Genomic DNA, 22500 nt, shown 5'->3' with positions numbered 1-22500 from the left:
GTTGAGGTTGTGTTGCTGTGGTGTTGTGTTGAGGTTGAGGTTGTGTTGTTGCTGTGTTGTGTTGTTGTTGTGTTGAGGTTGAGGTTGAGGTTGTGTTGCTGTGGTGTTGTGTTGAGGTTGAGGTTGTGTTGCTGTGGTGTTGTGTTGAGGTTGAGGTTGTGTTGCTGCAGTGTGGGGCCGGTGGAGGACTCACCCCTTCACCACCTTGGAGGACAGGCTGCAGGTGACCATCAGGAGCAGGAGGAAGGTGACAGGAGCGACCAAGATCAGCAGCAGCAGCCAACCGTGTGCACTGTGCACATCCAGACCAGCGGGGGGCGCCACTGCAACGCAAGCAAAAAGCTGCGGCTCAGTTTTTCACACATTTTGCATCGCTGGTTGGGTCTTTTGTTTTGGCCTGCTGAGGAGGGAGAGCAGATGGAGCCTTCACCTGTGGAGATCAGCTGTCTGGAGAGGAGAAGAGGAGGTGGTGGAGGAGGTGGTGGTGGAGGAGGAGGTGCAGGGGGCGGAGCCCTGTAGCTCATCTCTGCACCTGCAGTCATCTGTTGGCAAAGCAAAAAAAAAAAAACCCCAGCAACATCAACACACAAAGATAACGTCAGGCTCTGGTTGGTTTCCAGAGGCGGCAGGAGGTCCAGGAGGAGGTGAGCCGAGCTCACCAGCAGGGGGCAGCGTGGAGCAGCAGCTCAGCCCAGAACTCACCTGGAACAACCCGACAGAGGCGGCGAGAACCAAGCCGGGCGTGGTCATCCTCCTCCTGCTGCTGCTGCTGCTGCTGCTGCTGCTGCTGCCTGGTCCAGCCAGACTCTGAGAGGGGGCGGGGCCAGGGGTGGGGCCAGGCTGCTGATTGGAGGATTGGAGGAGCAGGCGCCGACTCTGTTTTTCAACGGCTGCTTAAAAATATTGACTCGATGTCATCAGGTGGAGATGAGCGCAACAGTCCACACAGACACACACACACACACACACACACACACACACACACGCACACACACACACTGGCAGGTCTCCTGTCTGATGCTACAGAGTGGGCGGAGCCTCGCAGTGTCATGCAGGTGTGATGTCATCGCGACCTCGGGTCCAGGCTGTAAAAGTCTGGCGCCGCTGCCACACTGATGAAGTCATCATGGGTCAGGTGACCAGTCGAGGTGGGCGGAGCCACCGCCGCGGAGAGGCTTTGAACACTAGAGGGCGTTTTTTTTTTTTGTTATCTTTACAGAGGAGTGAAATAAACCCAAGAGGTGGGAGGACTGGATGAGATGTTTATTGGTGCTGCAGTCAGACAGCAGAAGAATGAGGAGGAGGAGAAGAAGAAGAAGCAGAGGAGGAGGAGGAGGAGGAGAAGCAGAGGAAGGCGAAGAGGAAAAGAAAGAAAGAGAAGAAAAAGAGGAAAAGTTGCAGTTGCAGCAGGACGTCTTCACCTGCTCACTGGTGTCCAGACCGGGTCAGACCGGGTCAGACCGGGTCAGACCTCCTCCACCTCGCGCTCCCGGTGCTGCAGGAAGCCGATGAGGCGTCCCGGCAGCGGCAGCCGGGCGACACGCCGGCGTCCCGCCCGCTGCAGGATGTGCAGCCTGCAGAGCTGCTGCAGCGACGGAGGAGCAGCTGGAAAACAACCAGTCAGACCAGTGAGGAGGAGGAGGAGGAGGAGGGGGAGGTCGGAGGGGGGGGGGGCTCACCTGCCCGGTCCTTGATGGCGCTCCAGCCCTCGTAGCTGTCCAGGTGCTCTGTCAGCCGCGAGCACAGGGTCACATGACCCACATAGTCCAGCAGCAGGTCGATGATTGGCCCCGCCCACCGGCTGATGCTGGGGGCGGAGATCATCTCGCAGAACTGCCAATCAAGTGACAACAGAGGGAACGGAGTGAACCGTGGATGATTTGGCATCAGAACAAGTGGATACCAGAGTGGCAACATGGCACCGAGGGGAGTCTTTCCCCCGGTGGCCACTGGAGGTACTGCAGCCACACACAAAAAAAACATACGGCTTAGAAAGCATTTTCTTCAAAATGATCACGTAAAAACGTGAAAGTATGACGTCACAACTCGATATTGAGCCCTGTTTCTTTTTCTTTTTTTTTCTAGTATGGCAGCACTGACGTGTCGTGTGTTGTGTTACAAGCTGCTCACCTGGACCCCCCGGGCCTGCGACACCCCCTCCTGGCGGGGCTCACGGTCGCCGCGCCGCGAGCGGCTGGTGTTGATGGGCGGGTGAGGCCCGGCGCCGTAGACGCAGTGGAAGCAGGGCAGGGCGTGGCCTCCGTGGTCCAGCAGGTACTTGAAGAGCGGCAGGTACTTCATGGAGAACATGTAGACGGCGGGGAAGGTGGTGGGGTGGGTGGGGATGGCGGCGTTGACGTCGGCGCCGCGCTCCACCAGCAGCTGCACCGTCTGGCTGCAGCTCTGCCGGGCCGCCACCATCAGGGGCCGGAAGAGGTCCAGGTCGGGGTCGGCGCCGGCCGCCAACAGGAGCCGCACCGCCGGCACGTTGTTGTTGACCACGGCGAAGTAGAGCGGCGTGCTGCGGCGGTCCTCGTACAGCTGCGAGCGATCGTGCGACAGCTGGGCGTTGACGTCCAGCCCCGCCCCCACCAGCGTCTCCAGGACCTCGTCCCGGTTCCGCTCGGCCGCCAGGTGCAGCGGGCTAATCCCGGCCCGACGCACCCGGGCCCGACTGGTGGCGTCCAGCAGCATGGACACAATTCTGCAGGGGGGGAAGAGAGAGCCTGAGACCAGAACCAGGTCTGAGATTAGAACCAGGTCTGAGACCAGAACCTGCTGAGACTAGAACCAGGTATGAGATTAGAACAAGGTGTTAGACTAGAACCACGTCTGAGACCAGAACCAGGTCTGAGATCAGATCCGGATGTGAGACCAGAAACATATCTGAGACCAGAACCAGGTCTGAGATTAGAACCAGGTCTGAGACCAGAACCTGCTGAGACTAGAACCAGGTATGAGATTAGAACCAGGTGTTAGACTAGAACCACGTCTGAGACCAGAACCAGGTCTGAGATCAGATCCGGATGTGAGACCAGAAACATATCTGAGACCAGAACCAGGTCTGAGATTAGAACCAGGTCTGAGACCAGAACCTGCTGAGACTAGAACCAGGTATGAGATTAGAACCAGATATTAGACTACAACCAGGTCTGAGACCAGAACCAGGTCTGAGACTAGAACCTGCTGAGACTACAACCAGGTCTGAGACCAGAACCAGGTCTGTGACTAGAACCTGCTGAGATTAGAACCAGGTCTGAGACCAGAACCAGGTCTGTGACCTCTGACCCCTCAGCTCACACAGTGTTGGAAAGAAAGAGGGGGCGGGGCTGTGTGCCTACGTGTTATTTCCTGTCTGTGCGGCGATGTGCAGCGGCAGGAGGCCTGTCTTGCCCGGCTTGTTGGGGTCGGCCTTCTGAGAGAGGAGCAGCTCCACCACGGCCTCGTGGCCGTTCTTGGCCGCCTCGTACAGAGCAGTGGCGCCATCTGCTGCTTGGCTGTTGATGTCGGCGCCTACAGGGGGAGCAGCCACGGTCAGGACGGCAGACACACACTCAGGGAACTGCTGCTGCTGCTGCTGAGGTTCTTGGTGTACCGTGACCGATGCTGTTGTGTTGGGCTCCCCCTGGTGGAGGAGGCACCATATTCTCCTTCCCCATTTTTCTTTCTTTTAAATTATTTTATATATGTTATTGTGTTATTCATCGGCGGTTATAGGTGTATACATCTATATATATATATATATATATATATATATATATATATATATATATATATATATATATAGATGTATATATATATATATATATGTATATATACATCTACATATATATATATATATATATATATATATATTTATATATATATATATATATATATATATATATATAGATGTATATATATATATATATATATATGTATATATACATCTACATATATATATATATATACATATATATATATACATATATATATGTATATATACACATATATGCATGTATGTATGAATATATATGTCTGTATTTCCTTGTATACATGTATATATATTATGTGTGTATATTCATATATGTGTGAACACATATTTATATATACATATATATGTATATACAAATATATACAAATGAACGTATATAAACACACATATATATATATACTGTATATATTGCATGTATATATATATATATATACATATATATTAATTTGTACATATATATATTACACATATATATCGTATATATATAAATTAGCAGTGTGGTTCTCTGGTTCTAGTGTGTGGGCGGGACTTTGATCCTGTAGCCCCACCCCCCTCCACTGGCGGCGAATGAGAAGCGGCGGCGTCCTCGGCGGCGGCTCACCGTGCTTGATGAGGAAGCGCAGCGCCGCCAGCTGGCCGCTCTGCGCCGCTGTGAAGAGCGGCGAGATGCCGTAGACGTTGGTCAGGTTGAGTTTGGCACCGGCCTTCAGCAGCATCTCGCCGATCTCCACGTTGTCGCGGCACACGGCCTCCTGCAGCGCCGTCCAGCCCAGCAGGCAGTGGGTGTTGACGGCGGCGCCGTGGTTCAGCAGCGCCGCCACCAGGCCGGCGTTGTTCACCTCGCAGGCTGCTCGGCAGGACAGACGGGAGAGGGCGTGGCTAAAGGGGGACAAGACTCACTTGACTCTAGCCTCCCCTCACTTCCTGGTTCCGCCCCCCCCCCTACCTCGATACAGGGGGGTCTCCTTGTCCTGGTTGGGCACGTCGGGGTCGGCTCCGTTTTCCAGCAGCACCTGAACGCATCCCAGGTGCTCCTTGCTGACAGCGAGCATCAGCGCCGTCTCGCAGCAGCCCGTCCGCTTGTTGACCATCCCGGGCTGGGCTGAGCAGCAACACACCGTCACACCGTGTGCGTGCGTGTGTGTGTGTGTGTGTGTGTGTGTGTGTGTGTGTGTGTGTCTACCTGACAGCAGCACCTTCAGGCAGGCCTCCTGGCCGAACCAGGCGGCCTGGTGGATGGCCAGCCAGCCTGGTTGACTGGTCAGCATCAGGTTGGTTCCTGGTCTGGTGGCCAAGTCCTTGACCTTTGACACTTGTCCAGCCCGGATGGCCTGGAACAGAGGCTCCTCCTCCCTGTGGGGAACGAGCCGTCAGCTGACACAGCAGCCACACACACACACACACACACACACATACAAATGCACTCTTGTTTTCATCAGCCCTCGTCTCCATCTGCTCCAGATCGGGTCAGAACCTCCTTCGGGTTCCAGATTCACAGTTTGGAGGTTTGTTTTCTGAGGGCTGAAGGTTCTAACAGGAAGCTTCCACTCACAGATTGGAGAACAAACCCAACTTCAAAATTAGGGATGCACCGATACGGATACCAGTAGCAGGTATCGGTACCCATGCCGGGCTTGAGTACTCTACTTGGACTCATGAGATACGTGCCGCTACCACGACACCGATACGTGTCGTGGTATCTTACATTTTTGTAACATTTGTGCTTGTACTGCAGTGAAACTTTAATTCTATGCTGTGTAATGTACTTACTGAGTACTCAGTATCGGTATCGGTGAGTACTGAAATGTGAGTACTCATATACTGGTTCTGTTAAAAGGTGGTATCAGTGCATCTCTACTCAAAATCTGAACCCAGAATCTTCCACCCAAATTCAGGTCAAAATGTCTCGCAGTTTGGCCTTTGCTCCAGCAGAGGGCGCTGATGAAAACAGCGTTGGGTGCTGTGGATCTCTGGACTCACTGCTCAGGTTCTGGCAGGATGTAGAGCAGTGTGCCGTCAGGTTTGCGGTAGGCCACCATCCTCTTGCCAGAACCCGTCACGAAGTAGCTGACGCTGCCCTCAAAGGTCTTCCTGCCACGACACGGGCAGCCAATTAGAGCACAGCAAGACCCAGGCCCCGCCCTCTCCTGTATCATCGTAACCAGACGCGGTCACTGTAGTGGACAGAGCGCCGGGGTCCATACTGGTTCCCAACTGTGAGGAAACAGTTAGCCTCGTTTGGTTAGCTGGCTAGTTAGCGTTCAGCTAGAAGCTTCAGTGAGCTTCAACACAAACTGACGTGACTTCCTGCAAACTTCACTCATTCTTCTCCAGACACCTCGGACATCACGACCTTTTCACCGTCAGTTTACCGCGAGGAGGCACTGGGTGCAGACGTACGGATCAGGAGGTTTTTGCCATGGTGGGTTTGGAGAGCTGTATTCCGCCGATGCATTGTGGGAGCTGCGGTCCGCTGCTGCTGGTGGCGGTGGTGGTGCACTGCGGGAGCTGCGTCTGGGCTGCTGCTGCTGCTTCTGCTGCTGGGTCGGGGTCGGGGTCGGGTCGCTGCTGTCAGCTTGTCGTAACGCCTGGCCACCTGCAGGGGCGCCAGCGTTGTGCTGCGTGTCGGTCAGACTGCGCTGGATGGCGAGCTGCAACAGCTCGTCGTCACTCAGGTGGCTGTAGGGGGAGTAGTCGTCCAGGGCCTCGCTGGTCGGCCCTGAGCGGGAGACCCCGGCTGCAGCCATCCTGGAGCCACGGCGAAGAAGAAGGGGAAGTGAAAGGATAAAAGAAGAAGGAGAAGGAAAGGACGAAAAATAGGAGGAGGAGAAGAAGAAGAAGAAGAAGAAGAGCTTCAGCACCAGGTTTCACTCACTGTGTGTCCTGAAGATCTGCTGGACAACAAGTCAAACACTCTGAACTCACTCACGTCTGTGTGAAGCCAGCGTCTCCTGAGTCAAAACATAGCCACGAGTGTTATGCGGCGGTGGCGCATGACAGCGGGAGGAGGCGGGAGGAGGGCGGGGGAGGGCGGGGGAGGGTCCTCCAGGGTTATTTTAAGGACCAGCTGTCTGTGGACCGGCTGACTCCTCAGGTTTCGCTCAGATAAACACAGATGAAACTGCGTTTGTAAACGGAAGAACCGAGGGTTAGGGTTAGTCAGGTCCACTGGCTGCTGGCCTTTAGCCCTGCTGGCTAACTGGCTAAAGTCGTTCATCCGATGTGGGTCAGTTATTTTTAATTGGTTCTAAGTGACAATTCGTGTGATGTGCAGGTTCTCCACGACGGTGGAACTTCAAGGAGCGGTTCAATATTTTGGCAGGTCGTCAGGGACACTGCCCTCCCTCAACACTCATCCAAAAACACAGTCCAACAACTTCAAAACACTCTGGTGGACAGCTTGTGCATGTCTATAAATATCACAGTGGCGACTTGCGGGAAGGAGGAAGTTGCTCAGCCGAGTTGGTCAGGGTTCTAGGTCTGAGTTAGGTCCCGTGTTAGATAAAGGGTCCAAAGTCAGGGTCAGGGCTCTAGGTCGGGGTTAGGGTCTTCGTTTAGGCCAGATTTAATGTCCTAGTACAAGGACACGGGTCTGGGTGAGGACCAGGTTCAGGTTCTAGGTTAGGGAGGGGGTTCTAGGTTAGAGTCAGAGTTCTGGCTGTTAAGGTTAGGGTTCTAGGTCAATGTCAGGGTTCTAGGGTTTGAGGTTTTTTGTCAGGATCAGGGTTCTAGGTAAATGTCAGAGTCAGGGTTCGAGGTTGGTGTCAAGGTTCTAGAATAAGGTCAGAATGGGTTTATGACTCAGAACTTTGTGGATGAGTTTCAGCACTGAGGGCAGTCTGTCAGCTGAGGTTGCCCTCTACTGGTCATGTGCAGGAGAGCTTTCCACTTTTTTTCCACACTTTTTTTTAAAACACTGATTTTGACGGGCGAGGTTGCCAGATAAATTCATTATGCGCCACAACTTATGGAACATGAAATAATTAATTAAAAAGTGAAGCAATTAGATATGTTGTTTATGTTAGTTAACAACGCTTGAGTTTCAAGAGGGGCATTGTGTAGTATGAGTTCCAAAATAAAAACGCCTGCGTGATCTTTAAGATTAGAGATGTTAAAAATAGAATCAAAAATAATAACAACTTTCCATGTAGATGTGGCTTTAAAAATGATAGTTTTAATGACGAAGTGATTCCGTTCAGTCTTCTGTCCAGTCACCCTAGCAACACAAAACGCCACCACTCTATCCGGCCAGCCAATCAGGGCACACGCTGCCCTCTGACGTCACATCCTGTCAACACGCTGGGTTTGGTTCGTCGTCCATCTTGGCAGCGGCTAGCCGAGCCTCTAGCTGGGAGTCTCCCCGCTGGCTGTGACGAGGAGCCGAGCGAACCCGTCCGACCTTCCGCCGGAGGACCGTCCGCACGGACCGAACCGAACCGGTGGCCAGCAGGCGGCCCCCGGACCTCGCCCCGGGACCCGGGAACACGTACAACAGGTCCTACCGGGGCCCCCCGACGGGCTAGCCGGCTAAGTTAGCCGCTAAAGAGGAACTGTTGCTGCGGCAGCTTCGGCTCCATGTCCGCAGCAAACTGTCGGAGAGGCAGCTGTCCCGAGCCGAGCCGGGACAGATAACACTTCGAGATTCTTCTTTTTTTATTTTTTACTCTGAACCGGAACCGGTAATGCCGCCCTTTTGTTGCACCAGATAAAAAAAAACAAAAAAAAACAACCCGGTCCGGAACTTGTAGCAGTCCGCGGACGGTCCCCGCTAAGTTGAGGCAGGTGTTCCGGGGCGGACGGGCGGCTTGATGAGCCAGCATCCCTCACACTGACCCGGGCACCATGTCCACCAGGACCCCGCTGCCCACCGTCAACGAGCGAGACGCCGAGAACGTGAGTCCACCGTCCGGAGTTGGCTGGTGAAACCAGTTCAGATTAGTTTGCAGACAAGTTCTTTGTAAGTAGTTCCCGGAGAACCTGACGGGGTTCAGGGCTTCCAGGTGGCCGAGCAGACCACCTGGTGGTTCCTCTCGGGAAGCTGCTGCACGCAGGCAGTAGGTCAACAGGTGTCCAGGTGTGTTTGTGGGGCCACGGTGGCTCTAACGTTTGGAAACGAGAGTTTCTTGAGATCTGAGGCGGTTTAGGAGGAGACCCTCTGTCAAGAGAGGTGGAGGTCCGACACTGGGCCTTCATGTGTCCTCTTGTTTGGGTTCTAGACGGACATCAAAGTCCATTTAATGCAAGTGTCATTAGTATGGAAGTATGACTAATCGCTAATTCAGGTTCCAGACTGGTTCTTTAAGGTTCTTCTCAGAAATATTTTACAGTTTCCAAACGACATCGACGACGACGACGATGATGATGATGATGATGATGGTAGCTGCGTTTCCATGACCCCTAGAATTGCGCACAACCTAAATATTGCAATGAAGAACCTGCTGATGGAAACAGGAAAAGTGGAAAAACCTCTCAGACGTGTCTCAAAGGTTTTGATGCTCTCGTGAGGTGGTTTTTCACACGTCTCCATGTAGAGGGATATCGCAAAAGTGTCATGGGGAACACTTTTGTCACATTGACACGTCAGCAGCAGTAATGTTCAGGGTCACGTGACCAGTCCAAGTGAAAGCTTGGACAGAGGAGGCAGAATATTTTTTTACGAGTAATGAAAGAGAAAAAAAAACGTAACAATCGTTCTTGACAGCGAGCAATCGTAAGCATCAATTATCGCAGGACGAGATTGGACGAGAATTAAGTTTCCGTTGAAACACCTGCAAAACTTCATTGTATTTTGTCGACATTTTAGAAATTTTTGAAAACTTTTATTTAGCGGAAAACTGTCATGGAAACTCCGCTGATGATGATGATGTCACAGTGCGTGCTCGTCATATCTCCTCTGCCTGGTAATTATGGACGTCACTGTTTTATTTTATTTTTCCCCAGCATACCTCCACAGATGATGGCCGTGGTCAGGTGTCGTCCCACTTTGTGCGCTCGTCCCGCAGTAAGACGTCGTCGTCCGCGGCGGACGAGACGCCTCACGTGGGGAACTACCGCCTGCTCAAGACCATCGGGAAGGGCAACTTCGCCAAAGTCAAGCTGGCTCGCCACGTCCGGACTGGACGAGAGGTGAGACCGGAGGGCGGTGGAGTTGACGACACACCAGAGAGTCGACTGACACCCTGTTGCTGTTCTTCTTCCTCCTGGCAGGTGGCGATAAAGATCATCGACAAGACCCAGTTGAACCCCACCAGCCTGCAGAAGGTGAGACAGTCTGACACGGTTCGGTTCCACTTCCTCCTCGGGCTCGGTGCCTGGTCTCTAATGGTCTGGCCAACCGAGCTGTCTGCCCCCTGGTGGTGGGCTGTAGGACCAACATGATGTGGCCAATTTATGAATAAGTCAATAACATGCCAACGTGTTTGTCTGTTCCTCAGCTCTTCAGAGAAGTCAAAATAATGAAGATCCTGAATCATCCAAACATCGGTGAGTTTCCTCTCACCTGTCCTCCTCACACCTGTCCTCCTCTCACCTGTCCTCCTCTCACCTGTCCACCTTACACCTGTCCTCCTCTCACCTGTCCTCCTCACACCTGTCCACCTTACACCTGTCCTCCTCTCACCTGTCCTCCTCACACCTGTCCTCCTCACACCTGTCCTCCTCTCACCTGTCCACCTCTCACCTGTCCTCCTCACACCTGTCCTTCTCTCACCTGTCCTCCTCACACATGTTGTCTGCCTGCTTCCACAGTCAAGCTCTTTGAGGTGATTGAGACGGAGAAGACTCTCTACCTGGTGATGGAGTACGCCAGCGGAGGTCAGTCGTCCCGACAGCCACCAGCTCCAACATCTCCCTTGGCCAGGTGTCTGACCTCTCTCCTCTCTCTCCGCCCTCTTTGTGCAGGTGAAGTGTTTGACTACCTCGTGGCTCACGGGAGGATGAAGGAGAAGGAGGCCAGAGCTAAATTTAGACAGGTAACACACACACACACACACACACACACACACACACACACACACACACACACACAGAGTTTTGGTGGAGGGTCAGGTGATGTCTTTGAGCCAATCAGGGCCTGAGCCTGTTGTGCCTGTCTCTCCCCCCCTGCGTGTGTCCAGATTGTGTCTGCCGTGCAGTACTGCCACCAGAAACGCATCGTCCACCGCGACCTCAAGGTAGGAGAGTCTCAGAAGTTCCCACCGGCCCTGAACACACCTTCACACCTCATCCCCACCTCCTCGTACCTCCTCCTCCTCCTCTCCTAGGCCGAGAACCTCCTCCTGGACGCCGACATGAACATCAAGATTGCAGACTTTGGTTTCAGCAACGAGTTCACGATGGGAGGGAAGCTGGACACCTTCTGTGGTTCTCCGCCGTACGCTGCCCCGGAACTCTTCCAGGTTCTGACCCGCCCACAGTTCTCCAGATACAACCAGAGAGCAGCAGCTCCGGGTCCGTCTGACACCGTGTGTGTGTGTGTGTGTGTGTGTGTGTGTGTGTGTGTGTGTGTGTTCAGGGGAAGAAGTACGACGGTCCTGAGGTGGACGTGTGGAGTCTGGGTGTGATTCTCTACACTCTGGTCAGCGGCTCGCTGCCCTTCGACGGCCAGAACCTCAAGGTGAAGCTCGGTTCCGCTCCCTCGCCTGCCGTCGGCGATGCCACCTGTAGCTGCGTTTCCATGACGGTTTTTCGCAAAATAAAAGCGATATTTCTAAAAAATTTCAACAAAAGTACAATTGCGCATAAGTCGTAATTCTTGTAAAATCTCGACCCGTGAAAATTACGAGAATTCCCATAAACTTCTGAAATAAAATTACGAAATTAGGGAAGCGTCAAAAAACCTTGTGGCCATATTTAGCTTTTGCGCAATTCTAGGGGTCATGGAAACGCAGCTAGAGGCTCCCCCTGCTGGCCTGTTAGCAGTACTGTTTATGTGTGTGTGTGTGTGTGTGTGTGTGTGTGTGTGTGTGTGTGTGTGTGTGTGTGTGTGTGTGTGTGTGTGTGTGTGTGTGTGTGCAGGAGCTGAGGGAGCGAGTCCTTCGTGGGAAATACCGGATCCCCTTCTACATGTCCACCGATTGCGAGAACCTGCTGAAGCGCTTCCTGGTGCTGAACCCGGGCAAGCGAGGAACCCTGGAGGTGAGCGAGCCCACCCACTTCCCATCATGCCTCTGTTTACTCCCATGACGCATCAGGACGCATCAGCCTATCAGAACGAGCCATGACGACATTTATAATTATTTTTTTTAGACACATTAAACGTCCAGGACGTAAACATCTACAATGGGGAGATTTATTATGAACTGTGTTTCAGGTCAAAGGTCAAGGTTAGGTCCCAGATTAAAAGTTAATGTCCATTTTGCTTTTTGGGCCGTACAGTGTTTTTGGCTGCAGTACCTCGAGTGGCCACTGGGGGGGGGGGATGCTGAGTCACCATATCGTCAGCGCGATATCCAGTTCTTATAATTCACCCATGGCTGTGGTCACATCATTGAGCCAGACAGCTTGACCACACTCCTCCCCCCTCCTACCCCCCCTCGCTCAGCTGCGGTCATGTGACCAGTTTTACTTCCTCCTCCAGCAAATCATGAAGGACCGCTGGATCAACGCCGGCTCGGACGAGGACGACATGAAGCCCTTCACGGAGCCCGAGCTGGACATCAAGGACCAGAAGAGGATCGGTACCCAGCTCCTCCTCCTCCCCTGAGTCTCCCTCAGCCAATCAGGAGGCGGCCGGCCGGTCATGTGACTGCCGTGTGTGTGTGTGTGTGTGTGTGTGTGTGTGTGTGTGTGTGTGTGTGTGTGTGTGTGTGTGTGTGTGTGTGTGTGTGTTTCAGAGCTGATGGTGGGGATGGGCTACTCCCGGGAGAAGATCAACGACTCTTTGGCCAAGATGAAGTACGACGACATCACGGCCACCTACCTGCTGCTGGGGCGCCGGGCTGCAGAGGTCAGAGGTCACCGTCAGAGGTCACGGTCGGTAACCCGCCGCCCCCCCAATGGGGACTGACCCGGCCGGCGTGTTTTTCAGGGGGAGTCGGGCGACTCGCTGCTGAAGGTTCGACCGGCCAGCAGCGGCCAATCACCAGCTCACCACCAGCGTGGCTCCGCCCACTCCACCTCCTCCTCCTCCAAACAGAGGAGGTACAGCGAGCAAGGTGAGCAGCAGCAGCAGCAGCAGGATGAGGTCACATCAGCACTCCCTCTGTTGACTCCTCCCTCCTCCTCCCCCCGCCTCCTCACCCCTCCTCTTCCTCTTCCTCCTCCAGTCTCCTCCTCAGCAGCTGCTCACCCCAGGAGGAGTCAGACAGCAGCAGGAGCAGCAGCAGCAGCAGCAGGAGGAGGAGGAGGAGGGGTCGAGGGGTCGGAGGGGAAGCAGGACGCCGCCGCCGCCGCTCACAACAGGAAGTCCAGCCCGTCAGAAACAGGAAGTCCCCTGCTGGGCAACGCCAACAACCCCAACATGGCCGACATCCCCGAGAGGAGGAGGACGTCGGCCACGCCCTCTGTGAGTAGAGGCCCCGCCTTCTCCCCCGCCGTGACATCATCAGATTAATCAGCGCTGATCCTGTTGTTGTTGTTGTTGCTGCGCTCCGATTGGTCAGAGCGGCTCGTCCAGCATGACGCGACGGAACACGTACGTGTGCAGCGACCGCACCGGCGGCGGCGGCGACCAGCGGCAGGCCGCGCTGCCCAACGGCAAGGAGAACAGGTGAGTGGAGCAGGTGACTGAGGCCCCGCCCCCCTCCCTCCACCTCGCCGTGACCTCCTCCCCTCTCTCTCTCTCCCGCCAGTTCGGCCGCCACGCCCCCTCAGAGGTCGGCGGCGGGCGGAGCCTCCACGCACAGCGTCAGCAGCGGGGCCACGCCCCCCGACCGCCTGCGCTTCCCCCGGGGGACGGCGAGCCGCAGCACCTTCCACGGCGACCAGCTGCGTGAGCGCCGCACCGCCACCTACAACGGGCCGCCTGCCTCGCCCAGCCTGTCGCACGACGCCACGCCCCTCGCACAGTCCCGCGCCCGCGGCTCCACCAACCTCTTCTCCAAGATCACCTCCAAGCTCACCCGCAGGTACGCCAGCCCCCCCCCCCCCCCCCCCCCCCACTTCCTGCCGGCCTCCCTGCGTCCGTCCTCGCCCTCAGGGCGGGGTCAGAGGTCGAGCGGAACGGGAAGCCCGACGGGTCCCGGTGAGTCCGGCCAATCAGAAGCCTCCGTCCATGACGGCAGTGTGTGAGATACAGGGCGTCTCATTGGTTCATACATAAACATATGTTTGTCACTAATGGTGACTGAAGGGGAGCGGTTTGGCACCTGGCAGAAGAGTTGAGTGAATCAAAGGTGATGTTGCTGTCCAGGGGTGGGCCAACTGTTGGACCGGTCGGGCCACAGTGGGTTTCATGTGCCTGAGGGGGGGTAGCGGAGCAGCAGCAGATGGATGCAGTGTTCTGGTGAGCCTCCAAACTCACAAAGCAAAGCAACCAAATCAGAGTCTTTGAAGCCCCACCAGGGTGTTGAGCTCTTAGAACCACCCAGAACCAGCTAGAACCAGCTAGAACCAGCTAGAACCACCAGGGTGTTGAGCTCTTAGAACCATCCAGAACCTCCCAGAACCAGCTAGAACCATCTGGGTTGTTTAACTCTTAGAACCAGCCAGAATCACCAGGGTGTTTAGCTCTTAGAACCACCCAGAACCAGCCAGAACCAGCTAGAACCACCAGGGTGTTTAGCTCTTAGAACCAGCCAGAACCAGCCAGAACCAGCTAGAACCACCAGGGTGTTTAGCTCTTAGAACCAGCCAGAACCAGCCAGAACCAGCCAGAACCACCAGGGTGTTGAGCTCTTTATTGAAATGACTCTGGAAACACTGCAAACATGGAGGAGCTGCAGCTGTTTGATGACTGACTGTTAACATCAGTTCTTCAAGTTTGGCTGAAGGGCCGGATTAAAAAGCTAGACGGGCCGCATGTGGCCCCCGGGCCGTAGTTTGTTCATGCCTGTGTCAGCACCTCTGACGTTGCATCCATAAAAATATTGTCAGGTTTTTATTGCACGATGACGACATTCAGGACACGATGTGACGGCCTGTGATTGGTCGCTTCGCTCCCGCTCCCCCGATTGGCTCTTGTTCAAACGTCAGCGACGGAACCAGGAAGTGATGCCGTGCCGTCTCCTCCTCCCCCTCCTCCTCTCTTCCCCCATCCCCGCCTCCCTCTCCTGCAGTCGCAACGTGTCATGTGACCAGGGGAGGGAGGAGCCCGGCTCTCCGCCGCTGCTGCCGCCGCCGTCGTCGAAGGACTGGAAGCCGCGCGCGCTGCGCTTCACCTGGAGCATGAAGACCACGTCGTCCATGGAGCCGCAGGAGATGATGCGGGAGATCCGCAAGGTGCTGGACGCCAACAACTGCGACTACGAGCAGCGCGAGCACTTCCTGCTGCTGTGCGTGCACGGCGACGGCCACGCCCACGCCGACGCCTCGCTGGTCCAGTGGGAGATGGAGGTGTGCAAGCTGCCCCGCCTCTCGCTCAACGGCGTGCGCTTCAAGCGCATCTCGGGGACGTCCATCGCCTTCAAGAACATCGCCTCCAAGATCGCCAACGAGCTCAAGCTGTAGCGGGGGGGGGGCACGGAGGGGGCGGGGTGGAGTGGGCGGGGCCAGACGGCGAGCGAGCGAGGAGAGAGAGAGGAAAAAAAAACAGAGAGAGAGAGAGAGAGGTAGAGAGCGAGCGAAAGCAGGAAGTGACCTGCAGCGTGTGCTGAACATGTGATTGATGATGTCACCGCCAACAGTGCCCCTCCCCCCCGAACCGGTGAACAGCAATGCATCGTGGGAAGACAGAAGACTTTTAGTTTTTATTGCGAGAGACTGAGTGGCAGGTGGCCCCACCCACTCCCAGGCTGGTGGGCGGGGCCTCGGAGCCTCGAGTTGTAAATAGTTTGTGATCTGGACTAACCTGGCGACGCCCACTCCCCCACCCTCCCACCCCCTCTCCGGATCAGCTGACCGACCGACCGTTTCGTTACCTGAAGCTCGGTTCACCCGCGTGTCAGTAGATTCCATGAACACAGCACAACTTCCTGTCAGGACTGATGGTGGTGTTTGGTTTTCTTTTTTTCCTTTCAAAATAAAATCAACTGGATTTTTTTTTCTTTTTTTTTTTTTTTTAATCCGTGTCTAAACACATCAGACTGAACAGGAAGCATTTCATGACCGTGTACACAGTCTAAATCTAAAGGTAGATTTTCAAAATAAAACACTTCCTGTTCACAGCTCGGCTTTTTTTGGGGGGGGTGGGGGGGGTCATGGAAATTTGCTGACTTGAAAAGTGAAGCTAGGCGAGTTCAGGACCTTTGAGGCCTCCTGCCAGACTCCAGCTGAGTTGAACTGCAGCATCTCTGTGTAAAACTTCCCGAGGTCAGTGAACGCACCGCCAGGAACTCCCAGCTTGTGAAACTGTAAAAATGATCTCTTCTGCGTGGTTGTGTGTGTCTGTTTGTGTTAATTGTGTGTGTGTGTGTGTGCGTGTGCGTGCTGAATGAGGACAGGTGAGCGGCGGCAGGTGTGGAGTTGGGGCCCACACAGACTTTATTAGATATTTCAGGTGTTAGATGAGTCCAACAGGTGGAGACAGGAAATAGAAAATCCTTCACATGTTGGAAGACTGAAGTCTAACTGACGACGTCCCGCCGGCTCAGGACGGACTCTGATTGGTTAGAGTGGAGGGAGGGGCGGGGGAGGGGAAGGAGGGGTGTGGGGGGGCTGGTGGAGGGAGGAGGGGGGTGACGGGTGAGGGAGGGGGAGGGGCTGGGGGCGGAGCCACAGTTCACTTCTGCTCTGGCATGAGGTCGTCGATGCTCTCGCCGCCCTCCAGGCGCTTCTCCATCTCCACCAGCAGGTTGACGCCGTCCACCACCATCTGCACCAGCTCCACCTCCGAGAAGCCCAGGCGGTCGGCGTTGGAGATGTCAAAGACTCCGCCCACCGCCGCCGTGTCCACGCCGCCTGCCCGGAGGAGAGGGAGAGGGAGAGGGAGGTGAGAGAGTGAGGTTCACTGCTGCCGAGCCACTCGGGTACAAATATATCATAGAAGCTCATCTTGCAATGATGACCTTCATTGTCACGTTTATACATTTATTAAGTTCTTCATTCACTTATCATATTATGCACTCATCTTGCTTTAATCACTTCCTGCTTAACGATACGATAGCAAGTAAAACAAAAGAATATTTAACATCGGGTCAAATGAGATTGTTCAGTTTATTTTTCCATTCCATCTGATTTGAGTTTCTTCCAGCGCTGCAACAGTGGAGCTCCCCAATTCGGGATCAATAAAGTGCACCTATGCTTTTCAATTCTTTTTGATTGAAAATCTATATTTTACAGAAGCGCATTGCTGGCCACCCTAGGAAAGTAGAACGGCTCCATGTTCTGCGTACGAATACAACAAAGGGGGACGTTTTCAAGCGCTTCACGTGAAAAGCCTGACGTAGCTTTACGACCGGGACCAGCGACCGACCATCGCCAGAACTCAGGTGTACCTCTCTGGTCCTGCCCACTCTGCCCTTCCCCAAAAACGGGAGTTACCCGTCTGGTGATCAGGTTCCAACGTGAAAATCATCACGTGGTAGAAACCTGATGGTTGTACGTTGAACCCTGATACTGCGCCCTGTTTTTTTTCCTAGGGTGGCAGCTAGCTTCCATCATATATTCATCGTTGGGGGGGGCTTCTTCCTGCGTGACTCCACCCACCTGTGCCTCTCTTCTGCAGCCGCAGCCTCTTGAGCACCTCGCCGAACTTGTCGTGCTTGCTGACGTTGGGCAGCTTGACGTGCACGCCGGCGCGCAGCCCGGTGCCCAGGTTGGACGGACAGGTGAGCACGTAGCCCAGGTGCTCGTTCCACATGAACTCGTGGCTGCGCTCCTTGAACAGGTTCTCGATCTGCAGGGGGAGGCGGAGGATGAGGAGGAGGAGGAGGAGGGGGGTGCGGGGGGATGGGGAACAGGAAGTGGGTGGGCGGGGCCTCACCTTGGTCAGTCCGGTGCAGAAGCGAGTGAACACCTCCCTCATGTTGCCCCCCTTCTGCATGCTGATGACCCTCAGGTGGTCCTCCTCGTTGACCCACACCAAGAAGGTCTTGTTGTCGTTGTGCCTGCAGGTGAGTCACACACACACACACACACACACACACACACACACACACACACACACACAGGTGAGCAGAGTAACCAGGTGCAAGTACTTTCTGAGACAGATGGAAACTTAATTGTCTGTTTTTCAGTAGAAAAGCAGCTTTAAAAATTCAAAATCACACTTTTGATTCCTGTAATTTCATGTTCCTCTACATTCTGATTTATTGGTAGTTGTGATTGTGTGCACTGATTTTATTATTTTCATGCCCTTGTGAAGTGTTGTGGAGTTTTCTGAAAAGCGCTACACAAATAAAATGTATTATTATTATGATAATTATTATTATGATTATTATTATTATTATTATTATTCCTGTACTTGAGTAGATGTGTTAGGTATCTGAACGTGAATCCTTTTGACTGGGTCAAAAGTATGAAGTTTTACCGCATTTTTTTTTTTTCACCACAATTTGCCTCGGTTCCTCATTTCACTCGCACCATTCTCTTCTCCTTCTGCGCGACTCCTTCGTGTCTCTGCTCCTCCTGAGCTTCCACCAACCTCCCCCTGAGCTCCTCCCACTAGCGCCACCTCTGGCGCGGTGCGGTGCGGTACTGACCAGATGCCACGGCCGTCGGGCCAGTCGCGGGCCATGCCGGACGCCAGCAGCAGCGGGGAGACGGGCTTGTCAAACAGGAAGTGGTCATCGATGAGCTGCTGCTGCTCCTCCTCCGTCATGTTCTTCAGGGCGTAGTACTTCCCCTTCAGGTCGCCCTCCAGGCTGTCCAGACCTGTTTTATGAGAACGCCGTTGAGAATTTCTTTTCCGCAAAATAAAAGCGATATTTCTAAAACACTCAACGACGTGACGCACATAAGCCGCAATTCCCGTAAACTTGCTGTCCGGAACGGTTGCCATATTCCCTCTCCTCCTCCATCCAATCATAACGCGCCATTTCCACTGGTCGGTGAACTGGTCACGTGACCCCGGACACTAAATGATGTGTCAGTGTGAACAAAGTGTTTCCAGGACACGTTTGCGATATTCCTCTATGTGGATCCTCTATATGTGATAAACCACCTGATGAGAGTCAGAACCGTTCAGTCAAATGTGAGGTTTTTCCCAGTAAGCAGGAACTGCTGCTGCTGCTGCTGCTGCTGCTGCTCCAACCATCTGTCTCAACTGCTGCTGCTGCTGCTGCTTCCTGACAGCAGGGGGCAGCAGAGCGCCAGCCAGCCAGCCAGCCAGCCAGCCAGCCTGGCCTCAGCCAGGTCCGGTTCAGTCTGGTTTCATGTTGGTCTCATTTGAATATGAAAGCGGGGGGGGGGGAGCGGAGAGGCGGAGCGGAGAGGCTCATTAAGAGTCCCAGCAGGACGACGGCGAGCCGCTCGTTACGCAACGGTTTGATCTGCGGCGCTCGCTGAGGCATGATGGGAAAAATATCTAAATAAAGAGCCGCCCTCACCGCGTCCCTGAACGCATCGGCACACCGTCATCGGCAGCCACTGCCCGATGGGAAATCGTCGCTTCGCTCACTTTCTCCTTCTTTGACTTCGACTCTAAAAAATTTCAAAATTCAGTCCGGGAAGTGAATCCGTTCAACCGCTGCCTTCAGGGTCCAAATGACTGACGTGTTTTTGTTTTTTTTTTTCAAGGCGGTGGCCCCTGGTCGCGGTGCGCCCCCTAGTGGAGCAAGTCTTACTTTCAATGGAGAGGTTCTCGATGGCGCGGCGCTCGCCACGGCTGCAGTGCGGCGGCAGGCAGAAGCCGCGGATGCTCCGGCCGGTCCGGACCCGGGAGCTCAGCACGTAGTTTGGGTCCAGGTCGTCTCCGCCCTGAGGGGGGAGGAGCAGCGGGACTGAGGGGGTGTTGTGACTGGCCGTGGTTGTGTGTGGTTGTGTGTGGTTGTGTGTGGTTGTGTGTGGTTGTGTGTGTACCTGCAGGTTGTCGGCGGTCAGGTCCGTCTTGTGTTTGTCTGAGGGTTTGTATCCTCCGTGGCGGTCCTCGATCACCGGGTCCAGCAGCTCCTTGAACACCTCGTAGGTCTCCTCGTCTCCGGCCACGCACCCCACCGTCATGATGAAGGGATGACCTGCGGAGAGGGGGCAGGGGGGGGGGGGCGCAGTGACGTCACCGCCTGTTTTGCGCGTGTGTTTTTGTGTGCGGATGTCGGATGTCGGATTGCAGCGGGATGATCTGAGGATCAGCCCATCTGACAGGAAGTGAAAGGTCACATCCCTCCAGCTGGGCGCTAAGCAGCAGGAACCAACCTGATGTAACCACTCCATCCAATTAAGGACTTAATCAACGAGCAGCAGCAGCTGCAGCAGCAGAAACACGGCAACCTTGTGAGGAGGTCACACCGGGCCGGCTGCGTGTCGCAGCCACGGCCTAATGCTGATACCTGCTACCTGTTACTTACTACCTGCAATCTGTTACTTACTACCTGCAATCTGTTACTTACTACCTGCAATCTGTTACTTACTACCTGCAATCTGTTACTTACTACCTGCTACCTGTTACTTACTACCTGCAATCTGTTACTTACTACCTGCAATCTGTTACTTACTACCTGCAATCTGTTACTTACTACCTGCAATCTGTTACTTACTACCTGCTACCTGTTACTTACTACCTGCAATCTGTTACTTACTACCTGCAATCTGTTACCCTTTACTTGCAATCTGTTACTTACTACCTGCTATCAGTCCCCTGTTATCTGGTCTCTGCTACCTGTTACCTGCTACCTGTTACATGCTACCTGCAATCTGTTACTTACTACCTGCTATCAGTCCCGTTACCTGTTACCTGCTACCTGTTACCTGCTACCTGCAATCTGTTACTTACTACCTGCTATCAGTCCCCTGCTATCGGTTACCCATTACCCATTACCCATGACCTGCTACCTGTTACCTGCTATTTGTTACCCATTACCCATGACCTGCTACCTGTTACCTGCTATTTGTTACCCATTACCCATGACCTGCTACCTGTTACCTGCTATTTGTTACCCGTTACCCATGACCTGCTACCTGTTACCTGCTATTTGTTACCATTGCTCGTTACCTGCCACCTGTTACCCATCTGTTACTCGTTACCCATGACCAGCAATCTGCTACCTGCTACCTGTTACCTTCTTATTTTGGGCTTCACTGCTCGGCTTTGTGTTACTGTCAGTGTTGGACAAGGTCATTGTTGCTGTTGTTGCTGCAGCAGCAGCAGCAGCAGCAGGCGTCCTTACCGGGGTTGTCCACGCCGGTCTGGATGACGTCGTCCACGGTGAAGCCGCTGGGCGTCTCCTTGTCGCGCAGGCTGGCGTACATCTCGGGCGTCAGCACCTTGGCCATGTGGTTGTTGTGCTGGCTCAGGTCGGGGTACTCCTGCTCCGAGGAGTAGTTCATCTTCAGCTTGTTGTGGGTGTTTCCGAAAGGCATGGCGACGTCGGGCTGCTGGCCTGCAGGGGGACAAACGAATGAAGAGCGAAAAGATTCAGCCTCGGCCAATCAGAGGGCAGCGTGGCTCCCATCAGATTCAGGAGCTTCTGATCCAAAAACAACCAAAGAAATAATTAAAAAAACAATAAAGATTTTTTTTTTTTAATTATTAATTTAAATCTTCCCTCTGATTGGTTCGATGATTCCCGACTCCCCTCCTGCCCCTCCCTTCTCATTATTAAGGATATTTTTCATCTTGAAGGAATCAAAATGATTCAGATCCGTGAAATCTATGAGAAATATCCCTGAATTAGAAATCATGAAATCGTTAAAAATGATGCGTCGGTGTGTGGTGTTGCTGTCTGAAGGCGCTGACACCTGTCCTTAAAATATATGAATATATTAACGCGTCATGAATAAGTAATGAGCAGGGCTTGCGAGCCATTAATGTTTCAGCTGCGTCGTCCTTCTCTCGCTCCTGGGCCCGTGACGCAGCAGGAGGGCCGGCCTCAACCCTTCAGCGCGCGGCTGCAGCAGTGCGCGCCCCCCGTGACCTTCAGCAAGGGGCGCTGCGGTTCGGCACAAACGGATCGGAACCGGCCGTCCGGCGAGATCATCGATTATGTCGGATGCTCATCTGCAGAGATGACGCAGCGGCGGTGTCGTCGCCCCCCCCCCATTCATTATATCGGAATGGAAGTGCGCATGCGCAGTGTTATTTTCAGACGCAGAGCTGATGAAAATCCTCCAGACGGTTCGGAGGAGACGGAGTCAAAAACGCCGCACAGCAGCAGAACCTCCGCAGCCTCAGCCGCCGTCCAATCAGATTACAGGCCCGGATTTAAGGTGGATTTATTCTGCTGGGGTGAGGGTGGGGGGGTGAGGGTGGGGGGGGGGGGGGGGCTTTTGTCCCATCGCGCGCACGTCAAAGACATGACGTCACCGCCGCCCCGCCTCGTGTTTTGGGTGGTTTCGTGTGCGCAAAAAAAAAAAAAAATTGGGCGACGAGGAGGCGCAGAATCCGCGTCGGTCCGTCCGCACCTGCAGACAGGACGCGGCGCAAGGTCGCCTGACCGCGTGCGTGCGTGCGTGCGCACGCACGCACGAACGCACACGGACAAACAAACAAATACGGACGAGCAGGTTGTTGATGTGCAAACAGGCAGTAAACACGAGGCTGTGCGCGTGCGTGT

The 22500-nt window shown here is 54.1% G+C and overlaps 3 protein-coding genes and 1 long non-coding RNA gene across 10 annotated transcripts in view; 2 read left to right on the top strand and 2 right to left on the bottom strand.

Moving 5' to 3' along the window:
- Window positions 1–61, top strand: part of LOC142882018 (uncharacterized) — a 433-nt gene extending 372 nt beyond the window's left edge. Inside the window, exon 3 of the long non-coding RNA XR_012925732.1 lies at window positions 1–61. This exon is cut by the window's left edge and continues 95 nt beyond it. This is a non-coding gene — a long non-coding RNA (uncharacterized LOC142882018).
- The window catches only part of asb2a.1 (ankyrin repeat and SOCS box containing 2a, tandem duplicate 1), an 8302-nt gene extending 524 nt beyond the window's left edge, over window positions 1–7778 (bottom strand). The window contains exons 1-13 of one of the 6 annotated variants that reach the window (XR_012925728.1): window positions 6680–7778; window positions 6155–6502; window positions 5735–5845; window positions 4938–5107; window positions 4701–4856; window positions 4356–4601; window positions 3342–3513; window positions 2131–2704; window positions 1680–1833; window positions 1422–1605; window positions 703–890; window positions 431–542; window positions 194–323 (exon numbers count right to left, since the gene is read on the bottom strand). Coding sequence is in view for 1 of the 6 variants with exons in the window: in XM_076016460.1 (XP_075872575.1) it covers window positions 1466–1605; window positions 1680–1833; window positions 2131–2704; window positions 3342–3513; window positions 4356–4601; window positions 4701–4856; window positions 4938–5107; window positions 5735–5845; window positions 6155–6501 (2070 nt within the window). In the remaining 5 variants the exon portion in view is untranslated. The other 5 variants (XR_012925727.1, XR_012925729.1, XR_012925730.1 and 2 more) reach the window with 5 other exon arrangements.
- Window positions 7779–8035: 257 nt separating this feature from the next.
- LOC142882014 (MAP/microtubule affinity-regulating kinase 3-like) lies at window positions 8036–16017 on the top strand. The gene is made up of 17 exons (XM_076016459.1): window positions 8036–8647; window positions 9695–9880; window positions 9962–10015; window positions 10189–10237; window positions 10502–10567; window positions 10655–10725; window positions 10870–10926; window positions 11017–11151; window positions 11268–11369; window positions 11771–11890; window positions 12333–12432; window positions 12589–12701; window positions 12783–12909; window positions 13021–13259; window positions 13357–13463; window positions 13546–13821; window positions 14971–16017. Exons 1-17 carry the CDS (start codon window positions 8597–8599, stop codon window positions 15359–15361), a joined length of 2244 nt encoding a protein of 747 aa, XP_075872574.1. The 5' UTR covers window positions 8036–8596; the 3' UTR covers window positions 15362–16017.
- A 285-nt stretch (window positions 16018–16302) lies between these two features.
- On the bottom strand, window positions 16303–21324 carry LOC142882016 (creatine kinase B-type). Of its 2 annotated transcripts, XM_076016462.1 has the most exons (7): window positions 21115–21324; window positions 19811–19965; window positions 19576–19708; window positions 18493–18664; window positions 17775–17898; window positions 17498–17687; window positions 16303–16750 (listed from the first exon to the last, which is right to left on the bottom strand). In XM_076016462.1, the coding sequence occupies exons 1-7, from the start codon at window positions 21305–21307 to the stop codon at window positions 16572–16574; spliced, it is 1146 nt and encodes a 381-aa protein (XP_075872577.1). In that variant the 5' UTR covers window positions 21308–21324; the 3' UTR covers window positions 16303–16571. The 2 variants fall into 2 exon arrangements, with proteins under 2 accessions (XP_075872577.1, XP_075872576.1); XM_076016461.1 differs by having other exon boundaries at window positions 19576–19965.
- Between the last annotated feature and the right edge of the window lie 1176 nt (window positions 21325–22500).

This window comes from Nelusetta ayraudi, unplaced genomic scaffold, assembly GCF_046127955.1.
Source record: "Nelusetta ayraudi isolate G7.1 ecotype Tasmania unplaced genomic scaffold, CSIRO-AGI_Nayr_v1 ptg000229l, whole genome shotgun sequence".
Taxonomy (NCBI): domain Eukaryota; kingdom Metazoa; phylum Chordata; class Actinopteri; order Tetraodontiformes; family Monacanthidae; genus Nelusetta; species Nelusetta ayraudi.
The sequence above is the reverse complement of the archived record's forward strand: the minus strand, read 5'-3'. Positions and strand labels throughout refer to the sequence as shown.